This window comes from Panulirus ornatus, chromosome 64 (assembly GCF_036320965.1).
Source record: "Panulirus ornatus isolate Po-2019 chromosome 64, ASM3632096v1, whole genome shotgun sequence".
Lineage (NCBI taxonomy): Eukaryota > Metazoa > Arthropoda > Malacostraca > Decapoda > Palinuridae > Panulirus > Panulirus ornatus.
Window position 1 is genome coordinate 21,949,329 of NC_092287.1, and position 13,049 is coordinate 21,962,377.

Sequence of the window (13,049 nt, forward strand, 5' to 3'; positions counted from 1 at the left end):
CCTGGTGGTGGATTATGATCCTACAGTGACGCGGGTGTTATCCTGGTGGTGGATTATGATCCTACAGTGACGCGGGTGTTATCCTGAAGGTGGATTATGATCCTACAGTGACGCGGGCTGTTATCCTGGTGGTGGATTATGATCCTACAGTGACGCGGGCTGTTATCCTGGTGGTGGATTATGATCCTACAGTGACGCGGGTGTTATCCTGGTGGTGGATTATGATCCTACAGTGACGCGGGTGTTATCCTGAAGGTGGATTATGATCCTACAGTGACGCGGGTGTTATCCTGGTGGTGGATTATGATCCTACAGTGACGCGGGTGTTATCCTGGTGGTGGATTATGATCCTACAGTGACGCGGGTGTTATCTTGGAGGTGGATTATGATCCTACAGTGACGCGGGTGTTATCCTGGAGGTGGATTATGATCCTACAGTGACGCGGCTTGAACCTCTCTCTCTCTCTCTCTCTCTCTCTCTCTCTCTCTCTCTCTCTCTCTCTCTCTCTCTCTCTCTCTCTCCTCGCAGGGGAACCGCGACAGACGAGCAGCGTTAGTGTACCACTCTGGAGAAGCCCAGCCCAGGTAGGCCTTAGCCACAGTGTGTGGGAGTACCACTGAGAAAAAACATAACACACGGAAGATAGAAAACGGTAAACCCCAAACTTTGCTAAAACAATAGACCCTAGACATTTCTTCACTCGTGGCAGACTTAAGACAACAGAGTAACGTGCCCACCATCACTACAGACCATAGAAGAAATCCAAACATCATTACTATTACTAATTTTAAGACTGAAAAAGAAATGACACTATTTCCCTAACACTGTGAACCACTCAAGACAAGAAAGCGTCCAAATTTATGGAAAAGTATAGGAAATTCCCACCTCTCACACCGCCCTGACTCTATACACATAGTACTCCTAACCCAGACCAACAGCATTCTCTACCAAAGAACACACAGACGTACTCGTGAAACACAACTTGAAAACTGTCAATAAGCCAGTGATACTCCTCAACGGAGCAGTCGTGAAAAACCTTCAGAAAAATATCCTCCCTGACACACCTCTTCACCCACCCTTCGCCCTCGCTGACACTCGCAACTGAAGAAACTTGACAGATAAAAAGTGAAGTACTTCCCTGCAGACAGACCTTAACAATACAGTCAGACTCGCTTAAAACTCCTGTCCAACAACGACCTTAGCACTTGCAGACATCTCCAACCATTCCGGGTTATACAACAAAATCCTAAGAATCTTGAGACTTTCCAACAGAGTACCCACCCTGAAAACCCTCCTTACCCCCAAACTCCGCCGCCTCCATCTCTGCTGCCCTTTATCTTGGTGATCATTAGTATCCAAACCCATGGAATAACTTGGCCACAACGGGATCAAGCATAGCTTATACTTCCCATCACTCCACTGCCATAACCCATGTCCTCCCGCACAATGCAATTGGCAATACTCACAGATAAACCATATAACAGACCTGCAACACATTATGAACACACGAGATACTTGTAACATTAACAAGCACAAGAACAACATGAAATGGTTAGCCAAGCCAAAGGCCTTGGAAGTATTTTCACCTTCAAAAATCCTTTAGAGTTCGTCCAGGGGATTGTTCTTTCTCCACTCCTCTTGCATCACCTCGTCACATCACGGTCACAAGCAACAGCAGTAACAACAACACCAGACTTGAAGCATTATGTCACGCCATTAGAAGACTGTCTCATTCAAGAACGGAATACCTTCATTCTCGCAGCGGTCCACCATGACCTTGGTCACCCATGACGTGCATGAATCCAACCTGCACCCTTCCATTACCCTGGACGACCATTATCTCCCACTTAGCAAGACTCCAGCCTCTCCACGTATCACATGAGAACCTCGCGTGCCCTTCACTCCCTACACCACAATCACCAACGCGTAGACCAGGAACATATTTAACGCTCCCGGAATTATTTACTGGCATCGGTTATGGACAAAAACACAAAAGGTAATACCCTCAGTATCCTCTCGTACAATTTATCAGCTCCATCTTAAACTACGCCTCACCGGCATGGTAATGCAACCTTTCAAAAAGCAGTCATAACAAGAGTACGAATCACACGAAAGAAAACATTTCAATCCTTGGCTGCTCGGCATTGATAAACATTCCACACTTGAACCATGCAATGAAAATATTTCCAATGAAATTTCACCACAACATACTCAGCTCAGCAGATGATCAATTTTGCAACAGCGCTCGAGACTCTTCCCATATCCAAACACCTTCATAACCTACTACCATCAGCCAAGAGAAATACAAAGCTTACCTAAACTTTACACACCTTTGCCAACGTTCATCTTAAACTTTGACTTCATTAGATGTAAACCCATTCGAAGCCACACTCCCCAGACACGTATACGAGTTATATACACTCTAAATCACAACTCTGAACACCACCTATAACCCCAAACATTACGAAATACAGTTCTATAAGTCACAAGACCACTTCTCGTCCAAGAAGCAAATTCTACAGTCTCTCTCTCTCTCTCTCTCTCTCTCTCTCTCTCTCTCTCTCTCCCAAGGCATGGCACATCACTATTACGCTACCTGACCCGTGTTCCTACTCTTTGGACGTGGCTTGCTTCCTGAGCGCTGCAGGAACCCCATGGAAGGGCTTCTGGAGCAGAAAGATAAGGTAAGGTTTTATATATATATGACAGCTAGAGACTGATTGTGAACGAATGTGGCCTTTTTTTGTCTGTTTTCCTGACGCTACCTCGCTGACGCAGGGGGTGGCGATGCTATTTCCTGTGGGGCGGGGTAACGCCAGAAATGGATGAAGGCAAGCAAGTATGAATATGTTCATGTGTATATATGTATATGTCTGTGTATGTATATGTGTATATGTTGATATGCATATGTATGTATGTGTGCGTGTATGGGCCATTCTTAGTCCGTTTCCTGGCGCTACCTCGCCGACGAAGGAAACAGCGATCAAGTATAATGTATATATATGGGGTGGATGTGTGATAATAACAGTGTACGTTAACAATCTTAGGTTACGCTACAGCTGGAGGGAAATCGTCATGACTCTTGAACAGTTACGAGAAAATTGGTTGTTACATTCAAGAATGTTGGAGGAGTAGTTTGCATTCCAACTACTGGTTGATAGCATGATGACAGTGCGAGCTGGTGCCTTATTTGCCAGTTGTACAGACGTGACCATATACTTGTCGCAATGAACTACACCTGCACACAACATTCCACTGTCGACTAGTGAAGTATGTAGGCTGGCTGGCTGGCTGGCTGGCTGGTGGCTGGTGTTGCCTACACATGCATTATACTTACTGTGGTTTGTCATAACGAGCAAACGTTTGTCTCGACACGTTGCCAGGAGAAGGTTCCCAAAGACGTTTTCTTGCTTGACTTTGTTTATCCTGTGGCGTTGTATGGTCCTTGTCTCGTAGGACTGTTGTCTCTACAGGTATAAGGTACTTATATTTGTAACTGTACTTTCCCTCCATTACCGTCCCGACATTACTTTACACTTATTATTTGTTTCTGCTGTTCTCATGTTCCGCCATGTACGTGTGCGTGTGTGTGTGTGTGTGTGTGTGTGTGTGTGTGTGTGTGGGACGGGGGTACATCATGTGGTAACCTCAGCCTCGCTTCTGCCAGCAAACTTGGTAAGTCATGGAAACTTCTTCATACTTAAGTCGAAGGTGACCTACCTCCTCCTCCTCCTTCTCTTTCTCCTCCTCCTCCTCCTCCTCCTCCTCCGTCGACGTCAGCAGCTGATTACATCTTGGGCCTCTCGTGCTGTTAACAGTGAAAGAACTTTGTAAACTAATAAGGAAAAGGAGTTTTTGCAAGTGCTGTAACCTCGAGGAGTGCGTTTTGGGGTGATGGGTGTTTCAGATCTCCAACATACTATAGTGGTAGGCAAACAGATATATCGTGGCATACATTCTTTTTTTTTCAAGTCTGAGATGTTGGTTTGTTTAAGGAACCAGTTTCAGAGGCTGAAGCGTTGTTGACATGTCACTGGAAATGGTAGAATGAATCAAGGTGGATTATTTTGTACGTGGGAAGGACTTAGAAAAAGTGTTGATGGTCCTTAGCGTAGTTATCTGCTGGAGGACAGCAATGGTGTCCTGACGTCATACTATTGTTTGTGGTGGAGACAAGATAGTAATGAAGAGATGGACCTCGTCCCCCACAACTCTCTCTCTCACAGCAGTCGGTAAGGGGAGGGTGGGGGAAAAGCTACCAAATGTCATCTAGTACAAAGACGGTATACTGACATGGCCATTGAATAGGAAAGTATGGATTGGAAAAAAGAATTCCTTTTCTCGAACTGAACATTCCTTTCTCTCACTGGCATGGAGTTCTCTGTGGCTTACCCTCGCCTTAGGCGGCACCAACAGACCTCAGAACGTGTTTCTTTGGCTCTCTCAATCTCAACTCCTTTGATACCATGAGTTGATCCTTCAGTACCCCTCGAGCGCTATGGCTAATCACCATTGTCAAAGGGTTAAGTCATCGTCCTTAGAGGTAACTGCTAATCCTTCCACCTTTATGGCTTAACCTACAACAACACTTTCCCAACTTCGGTCATTGGACGAGTTGCTCTTTATGATTCCCCCCCACCGACTCGCATGTCCCCTTCTGTTGAGGCTCGTATAATCTGACTCATTCACCTCATGCCCACGCGGACCCATTTATCATATCTCTCCCTCGCATGATGTACCCCAGACTCGTCTCTCTACCACCCAGATGCACCCAGACTCACCGTCCCTGCACTCATTCTCTCCAGCCAACCCATTTGTTCATCCCTGGCTCCTCAGCCTGAAGGGAGGCTGTAACCTGAGTTATTGGAAGCCCACTTGACCAGCGTAAACAACATGAGTGCCTCACTCTGTACTAACGAGCTTATCTAACTTAACCTGTGTAGCGCAGTGAGGACGACCCTTGAGTACGAGAGGAAGATGGAAGCACGACCATTGATCGTAATGGGACGACCCTCGAGCAAGACTGTACGACCTTTGACATAATCACCCCAATGTCTTTGACGATTAAGACCATTTTTGTTTTTTGTTTTTGTACTACGAGAATTTTAACCTTTAAGGTGAAGAACAATGAGAGAACATTTGATAAACGAGTCCGTCGTCTGCATGAGGACATTGCGAGAACTGGCTGTCTGGCCACTAAAGAGAATTTCCAGTGGTTATATTTGTCAGTGGACGTGACATCCTCTGAGCACAGACGCTGTGTCATAATGATCATCACCACAAATGTGTGGCATTAACTCGGGGGAGTCGGTCGTCAGTAATAGGGGTTGTGGCCCCTTGAGCACCACGGCACGACCCTTAAGCACGACAGGACGACCCTTTGAAGATAGCAGTACGACCTTTGAGTATGATGGCCTCACCTTTGACCACTCTTAAGTGCAAGAAAAATGGGTCAGTCCATCAAGGTCCAGGAGTCGTATCTTCGTACTCAAGGGCCATACCACTGTGCTCAAGGGCCATCCCTCTGTACTCAAGGGCCATACCATTGTGCTCAAGGGCCATCCCTCTGTACTAAGGGCCATGCCACTGTGCTCAAGGGCCATCCCTCTGTACTCAAGTGCCATACCACTGTGCTCAAAGGCCATCCCTCTGTACTCAAGGGCCATACCGCTGTGCTCAAAGGCCATCCCTCTGTACTCAAAGGCCATACCACTGTGCTCAAGGGCCATATCGCTATGATCAAGGCCCTACTGCCACTACTATACTACATCCAGTACACTACACCCACTACAGTATACCTCACCCACCACATCACAGCCACTACACCACATTCAGTTCTCTCTCCACCCACTACACAATGTCCAGCACACAACACCCACCACAGTACACCCAGCACCAGTACACCACACCCAGTACACACACGTAGGATCAGCAGGAGGATGTGTGGTGCACAATGGTTCAAGATACACTTGGCACACAGACACTGGCCTACCAGACTAATGACCCCACACGTCACGCCGTGCAACATAAACCACAGTCTCATTGGGTACAGTGTTCCTCCCTCCCTGGTCATGGTGCCAGGACCCCAGACTCTGTGCACACTGGTGTGAGGTGAGGAAGAACTGCTCCCGTCATGTATGGCGCGGGAGATCACCCAAGCAGTACAGTCCTTTTCACGCAACCTACGACGCATCGGCCACCGGATAACCTAAACACTTGACCGAAGTATGTGTGAGGAGAGGCAAGGCAGGTGGCAGTGTCAGCGAAGCCTTTACCTCGACGCTCGGATACGTTCAGGCTGAGCTCAAGGGCGCGTTCATCCTGCTGGAGCACAGTCATCCATAACAAGGAAGGATTGATCGAGCAAGTCAAGGGAATCCTTTCTTCTGCTGGCACCTGGGAAAGCCAGATTAAAAGACGCGGTGCACGGGAAAGCCACTGAACTCCCCAAAAAATGGGACGGTAAACACGAGGTTATCTGCTGGAGGAGGAAAGACCACAAAGAGTCTCTCTCAGGAAGGTGCGTCTGGTACTCCATGGGCTGAGGTGGATCACTGTGCGCTTGCCTCACCGTGGACGGTGTGGTAACCGATTCCACCAGGGTTCTACGTGATCAGAGAACAGATATCAGAGAAAGAGAGACGGACATCTGCACGACAGGTGTGGAGTAGCTTCACCTTGACGAATGGCAGATGTTGGCACCAGTTACAGGTGACCAGAGAACGGGAGGGAGGGACACCTGCGCCACAGGTGTAGTACAGCGGCCTCACCTTGACCAGTGGCAGGTGTTGGGAGCCAGATGATCGATGTGTTGCCGGTGTGGTATATGGCTGTGGTGTGGCGACCAACCTCACTCACTCTCACCTCCTCCAGCAGGTAGGAACCTCAAGATCCATCCTGCCCAGCCCTCCTCCAGCAGGAAGGAACCCCAGGTCCCATCCTACCCAACCCTCCTTCAGCAGGTAGGAACCCGAGGACCCATCCTACCCAGCCCTCCTACAGCAGGTAGGAACCCCAGGATCCATCCTAACCAGCCCTCCTCCAGCAGGTAGGAACCCAAGGTCCCATCCTACCCAGCCCTCCTACATCAGGTAAGAACCCCAGGACCCATCCTGCCCAGCCCTACTCCAGCAGGTAAGAACCTCAGGACCCATCCTGCCCAGCCCTACTCCAGCAGGTAAAGACCCCACGAAATCCGGGACCCATCGTACACAGGGCTCCACCGCCAGGCAGGTCCCATCCTACCCAACCCTATTCCACCGTCACCTTGTCCCCACACTTCCGTTTCATCAAACTCGTCCGTACCATCAAGTCAGCTTGTGTGAGAGACGTGTTTAACGCTCACGACAGTAGACCAATTGTTGCAGTCTAGCGCCTGAATGCCTCGGTCTGAGGAATATGGAAACGTCATTTTAACATTTAAACCTACACATCATTCTTTTTTTTTATATATTCCTCACTGCCTCACATGCATGCTGCCACCGTGAGTGAGTGAACTTGGTAGCTGAATGAGAGAGAGAGAGAGAGAGAGAGAGAGAGAGAGAGAGAGAGAGAGAGAGAGAGAGAGAGAGAGAGAGAGAGAGTGAGTGTCTCCTGCCAGGTTCAGTGTTCACACGACCTACGTCTCCCCAACAGTGAGGTGTGAGGCTGGAGATGTTTGGGTCAGTGTGGCGACTGTCCCTCCGCCGGGAGCCGGGTCGTCAGCCTTGGTTGGTCCTGGTATGGTGTTGGCAGACCCAGCTGGTCATGTGGTCCTCGTTGGTCTGCACAGGTGGTCTTGGCCGGGGACTGGCAGCTGATGTATCAGGTATGTTCCCGACATCACTATCATGACGTATGGTGATGTCACTGGTAACACGCAGACCCCCAAAGTTTTTGAAGTCACTTTCCAGAATGATGAGGACACTGCCATGACGACACTGCCATGAAGACACTGCCACGACGACACTGTTATGGAGACACTGCCATGACGACACTGTTATGGAGACACTGCCTTGACGACACTGCCTTGACGGCACTGCCATGAAGACACCGCCATGACGACACTGCCATGAAGACACTGCCATGACGACACTGTTATGGAGACACTGCCATGACGACACTGTTATGGAGACACTGCCATGACGACACTGTTATGGAGACACTGCCATGACGACGCTACCATGAAGGCACTGCCACGACGACACTGTTATGGAGACACTGCCATGACGACACTGCCATGAAGACACTGCCACGACGACACTGTAATGGAGACACTGCCATGACGACGCTACCATGAAGGCACTGCCATGACGACACTGCCACGACGACACTGTTATGGAGACACTGCCATGACGACACTGCCATGAAGACACTGCCACGACGACACTGTTATGGAGACACTGCCATGACGACGCTACCATGAAGACACTGCCACGACGACACTGTTATGGAGACACTGCCATGACGACGCTACCATGAAGACACTGCCATGACGACACATGAAGACACTGCCACGACGACACTGTTATGGAGACACTGCCATGACGACGCTACCATGAAGACACTGCCATGACGACGCTACCATGAAGACACTGCCACGACGACACTGTTATGGAGACACTGCCATGACGACGCTACCATGACGACACTGTTATGGAGACACTGCCATGACGACGCTACCATGAAGACACTGCCACGACGACACTGTTATGGAGACACGCCATGACGACCTCCATGAGACACTGCCACGACGACACTGTATGGAGACACTGCCATGACGACGCTACCATGAAGACACTGCCACGACGACACTGTTATGGAGACACTGCCATGACGACGCTACCATGAAGACACTGCCACGACGACACTGTTATGGAGACACTGCCATGACGACGCTACCATGAAGACACTGCCACGACGACACTGTTATGGAGACACTGCCATGACGACGCTACCATGAAGGCACTGCCATGACGACACTGCCACGACGACACTGTTATGGAGACACTGCCACGACGACACTGTTATGGAGACACTGCCATGACGACGCTACCATGAAGGCACTGCCACGACGACACTGTTATGGAGACACTGCCATGACGACGCTACCATGACGACACTGTTATGGAGACACTGCCACGACGACACTGTTATGGAGACACTGCCATGACGACACTGTTATGGAGACACTGCCATGACGACACTGTTATGGAGACACTGCCACGACGACACTGTTATGGAGACACTGCCATGACGACGCTACCATGAAGGCACTGCCATGACGACACTGCCATGAAGACACTGCCATGACGACGCTACCATGAAGGCACTGCCATGACGACACTGCCATGACGACACTGCCATGAAGACACTGCCATGAAGACACTGCCACGAAGACACTGCCATGAAGACACTGCCATGACGACACTGCCAAGAAGACACTGCCTTAAAATCACTGGCATTATAAGTGCGCTCAGTTCACATCAAAACCATAACCGACAAATCCCTCCAGTTAACGTGTGGCTTCAGTATATAACGTCCCTTTACCGTACTGATGTGTAGTTAGCGTTGTTACGTATGTCCATGCTTTCACCTTTATGTGTATAGGTCTGTGCGTGTGTGTAAATGGGTACACACATGTGTGCTTGCATGTAAACATTAGTAAGTGTGCATATACACAAAGTAATAATGAAAAACAGCTCATTGCATTAAGTACAGCCTATGTGGATAATATGCTTAAAATACATGCAACAATTAACAGGAGGGCTTATCAAAAGGTGTCATTATAATTACAGCAATTAATCATTCTTGATGTTCACAGAAGTCGGGATGGGGTTGTTCTTGTAGCAGTCTGTACGATTCCGTTTCGATTCGAGACTTTTGTGGTGCTGAACTGCAACTCGGGGACGAGGGATCTCTGGTGGCAAGGGTGACTATGGCGAAGATTGTGGAGTTACTCCTAGAACTGTCGAATGATGACGAAGTGGTGGCTGGGAAGGGTTAGGACGGTGTGTAAGAGGGACCCAAGGATGATCTTGCACGCCATTTTCTGCACTTTTTCCAGTCGCCTCTGTTGTGTGGTGGGGAGGGAGGAGGACCAGGCGGCGGCGGGGGAGACATAGGAGAGTTTGGGGAGAATCAAAGTTGTGTAGATGTTCTTGAGTTCAGGTGCGGGGAGTCCAAGTGTCTTGAGTCTACGAGTGAGACAGGGTTAGAAGCTTGGTGGACTGAACAACCTGGAGGGGACTGGGGCCTAGTGAGACAGTAGGGAGGTGGGACAGGGTTGGAAGCTTGGTGGACTGGACAACCTGGAGAGGACTGGGGCCTAGTGAGACAGTAGGGGGTGGGACAGGGTTGGAAGCTTGGTGGACTGGACAACCTGGAGAGGACTGGGGGCCTGGTGAGACAGTAGGGGGTGGGACAGGGTTGAAGACAATGCAGGTGTCAATGACTATAGTCTTGTTTAGTTTGTGTTGACGTGGTTGATGGAGGTGGTCCATCCAGGCCTGAAGGCAATGAGAGCCAGGGAAGTTGTCGTCGTCGGCAGCGCCAATGATGAAGCTGTCGACGTGTTTCTATGGAGCAGGGTGTCCATGAAGGCATCATTTACGACGAATTTTGTGTCCTGTGGGTCGCCACAGGCGAGGGACGAGATCTACCCATGTTTAGGGTTTATGAGACATGTAGCAGCGTCTGCAGTGTTGACCACACACTCGTCTGTTGCCCCCCGCAGGTACAGACGACCTGGTGATGGGAGCAAAGTTTGGCCCGGGTTACTCCCTTCTCTGTAGCCAGGGACCTCCCGAGGCTGCTGCTGCTGCTGCTGCTGGCGGCCCTTCAGCCGCCTCCTCCCGTCCTGAAAAGAGTCACTCGGCACACGACCGTCACACCTCCAACCTGACCTCTTTCACCTTCTGCGCCTTCCTCAGGATACGCAAGAGTCGCACACACTCGCCGCTCCTGACCTACACCCAGAAGACCTGGTCAGCTACAGTAGGTAAGGTGTTGTGTCTAATTACCAGTTTGTGCTGTGCGAGGAGGGAGTTGTACACTCGTGGGGTCCCATCTCTTGTACTGTACAGGGAGGGATTTGTACACTCCTGGGGCCCCATCTCTTGTACTGTACAGGGAGAGGGCTCTACACTCGTGGGGTCCCATCTCTTGTACTGTTCGGGGAGGGTGTTGTACACTCGTGGGGTCCCATCTCTTGTACTGTACGGGGAGGGAGTTCTACACTCGTGGGGCACCATCTCTTGTACTGTACGGGGAGGGTGTTGTACACTCGTGGGGTACCATCTCTTGTACTGTACGGGGAGGGCGTTGTACATTCGTGAGGCCGCATCTCTTGTGCTGTAAAGGGAGGAAGTTGTACACTCGTGGGGTTCCATATCTTGTACTCTTTCTTCCATCATACATTTCAAACTTCTGTATGTTGCCATCATCTCTGGTGAGTGTGTGTATGTTTGTGTGTGTGTGTGTGTGTGTGTGTGTGTGTGTGTGTGTGTGTGTGTGTGTGTGTGTGTGTGTGTGTGTGTGTGTATGTGGACCCTTCAGTATTTCCCTTTAAATGACTAAGTTAAAGTTCATCTATATGTGTGTCTGGTAGTAATGGCCAGAGGCCGGCCGAGTGCTGTCCCATAATGGACTTCCGTAAGTCTCCAAGCTGGGGGTCTGGGATGGTCGAGAGACCACAGTATGGGGGCTGACCTGTGGCCTCTATTGCAGGTACAGCTGGGGGTCTGGGCTGGGTGTTAGCAGACCACAGTATAGGGGCTGACCTGTGGCCTCTATTGTACGTACAGCTGGGGGTCTGGGCTGGGTGTTAGCGGACCACAGTATGGGGGCTGACCTGTGGCCTCTATTGCACGTACAGCTGGGGGTCTGGGCTGGGTGTTAGCAGACCACAGTATGGGGGCTGACCAGTGGCGTCTATCGCAGGTACTGCTGGGGGTCTGGGCTGGGTGTTAGCGGACCACAGTATGGAGGCTGACCTGTGGCGTCTATTGCTGGGGGTCTGGGCTGGGTGTTAGCGGACCACAGTATGACGGCTGACCTGGGGCCTCTATTGCAGGTACAGCTGGGGGTCTGGGCTGGGTGTTAGCGGACCACAGTATGAGGGCTGACCTGGGGCTTTCACCATGGGTACGGCCGCTATACTAAAATCATACGGATCTTACAGTGTCGTGAAGAATAACCTAAAATGCTTTATAATCCTTTGAAAGAGTCGAATATTCATGAAGTAATTGGTGTGTGTGTGTGTACTTGGGTATGTCCAACACCCTGTCCTACAGGCCTGAGTCGTCTGGGGGTGGCGTTGCAGGTGCCGGAGGCAGCCAAGGACCAGGTGTTCCAGTACTTCTTCGAGGCCAAGTTCCCTCCCGGAGTGTGGCGCCATCTGTGCCTCCAGTATCAACCACAGCTGCAAGAGGCGAGTCAGACCGAGCTCTCCACACCCTACAGCACACTCGGCACTTCACTCTACCTTCCTTATCTTACGGTTGAAAGGGGAAAAAAAAATGTCTAACTTTCAACACAGTCGGGTGACCGCTTTTATTTGACTGTATCCCGAGTGAATGTGTATATAACAGCCATGTATTTTTAGCCAGTCTTAAGTAGTCATGTTTATCGGTTGTATATATGTAGCCAGTCATGACTAACTGTGTGTATATCGGCCAGTCTCGAGTAACCGTGTTTATCGGTCGTATATATATATATGCAGCCACTCTCAAGTGACTGTGTGTATATATATCGGTCATGTCTATGTAACTAGTTTCAAGTGACTTGTGTATATCGGCCATGTGTATCTGATATCTTTAAGTAGCAGCTGCACCGCAGTTATCAAGCTGGTCTCTCTGGTCTTATATAAGTTGTGATGTTTCTCGTCCACAGGCGCAGTGTTTAGTCGACGGTGAGGAGGAGCCACTCTCGCTCCGGCAGCAGCTATGGGCGGGAGGCGGGGACGGTGTGTTGCATGAGCTGGGAGGAGGAACTGGGCTGACTGCATGCACGACACAGGGCGTCGCCAGGAATGAAACAGCAGCGGTGACTCAGGCCCCTTGCAACGAGG

At 50.1% G+C, this 13,049-nt stretch overlaps 1 protein-coding gene across 2 annotated transcripts; it reads left to right on the forward strand.

The window, feature by feature from the left end:
* The first annotated feature begins 324 nt into the window (after window positions 1–324).
* On the forward strand, window positions 325–12,982 carry LOC139746125 (uncharacterized). 2 transcript variants are annotated; one of them, XM_071656985.1, is made up of 4 exons: window positions 325–2,685; window positions 7,637–7,808; window positions 10,716–10,979; window positions 12,872–12,982. In XM_071656985.1, the coding sequence occupies exons 2-4, from the start codon at window positions 7,655–7,657 to the stop codon at window positions 12,892–12,894; spliced, it is 441 nt and encodes a 146-aa protein (XP_071513086.1). In that variant the 5' UTR covers window positions 325–2,685; window positions 7,637–7,654; the 3' UTR covers window positions 12,895–12,982. The 2 variants fall into 2 exon arrangements, with proteins under 2 accessions (XP_071513086.1, XP_071513085.1); XM_071656984.1 differs by lacking the exon at window positions 12,872–12,982 and adding an exon at window positions 12,274–12,855.
* Window positions 12,983–13,049: the final 67 nt, after the last annotated feature.

Coding starts and splice junctions, on each gene's coding strand:
- LOC139746125 (XM_071656984.1), top strand. CDS start 7,655: ATGTTTGGGTCAGTGTGGCGACTGTCCCTCCGCCGGGAGCCGGGTCGT. Junction 7,809..10,715: donor ACTGGCAGCTGATGTATCAG/GTATGTTCCCGA, acceptor TGCCCCCCGCAG/GTACAGACGACCTGGTGATG. Junction 10,980..12,273: donor GACCTGGTCAGCTACAGTAG/GTAAGGTGTTGT, acceptor CCTGTCCTACAG/GCCTGAGTCGTCTGGGGGTG.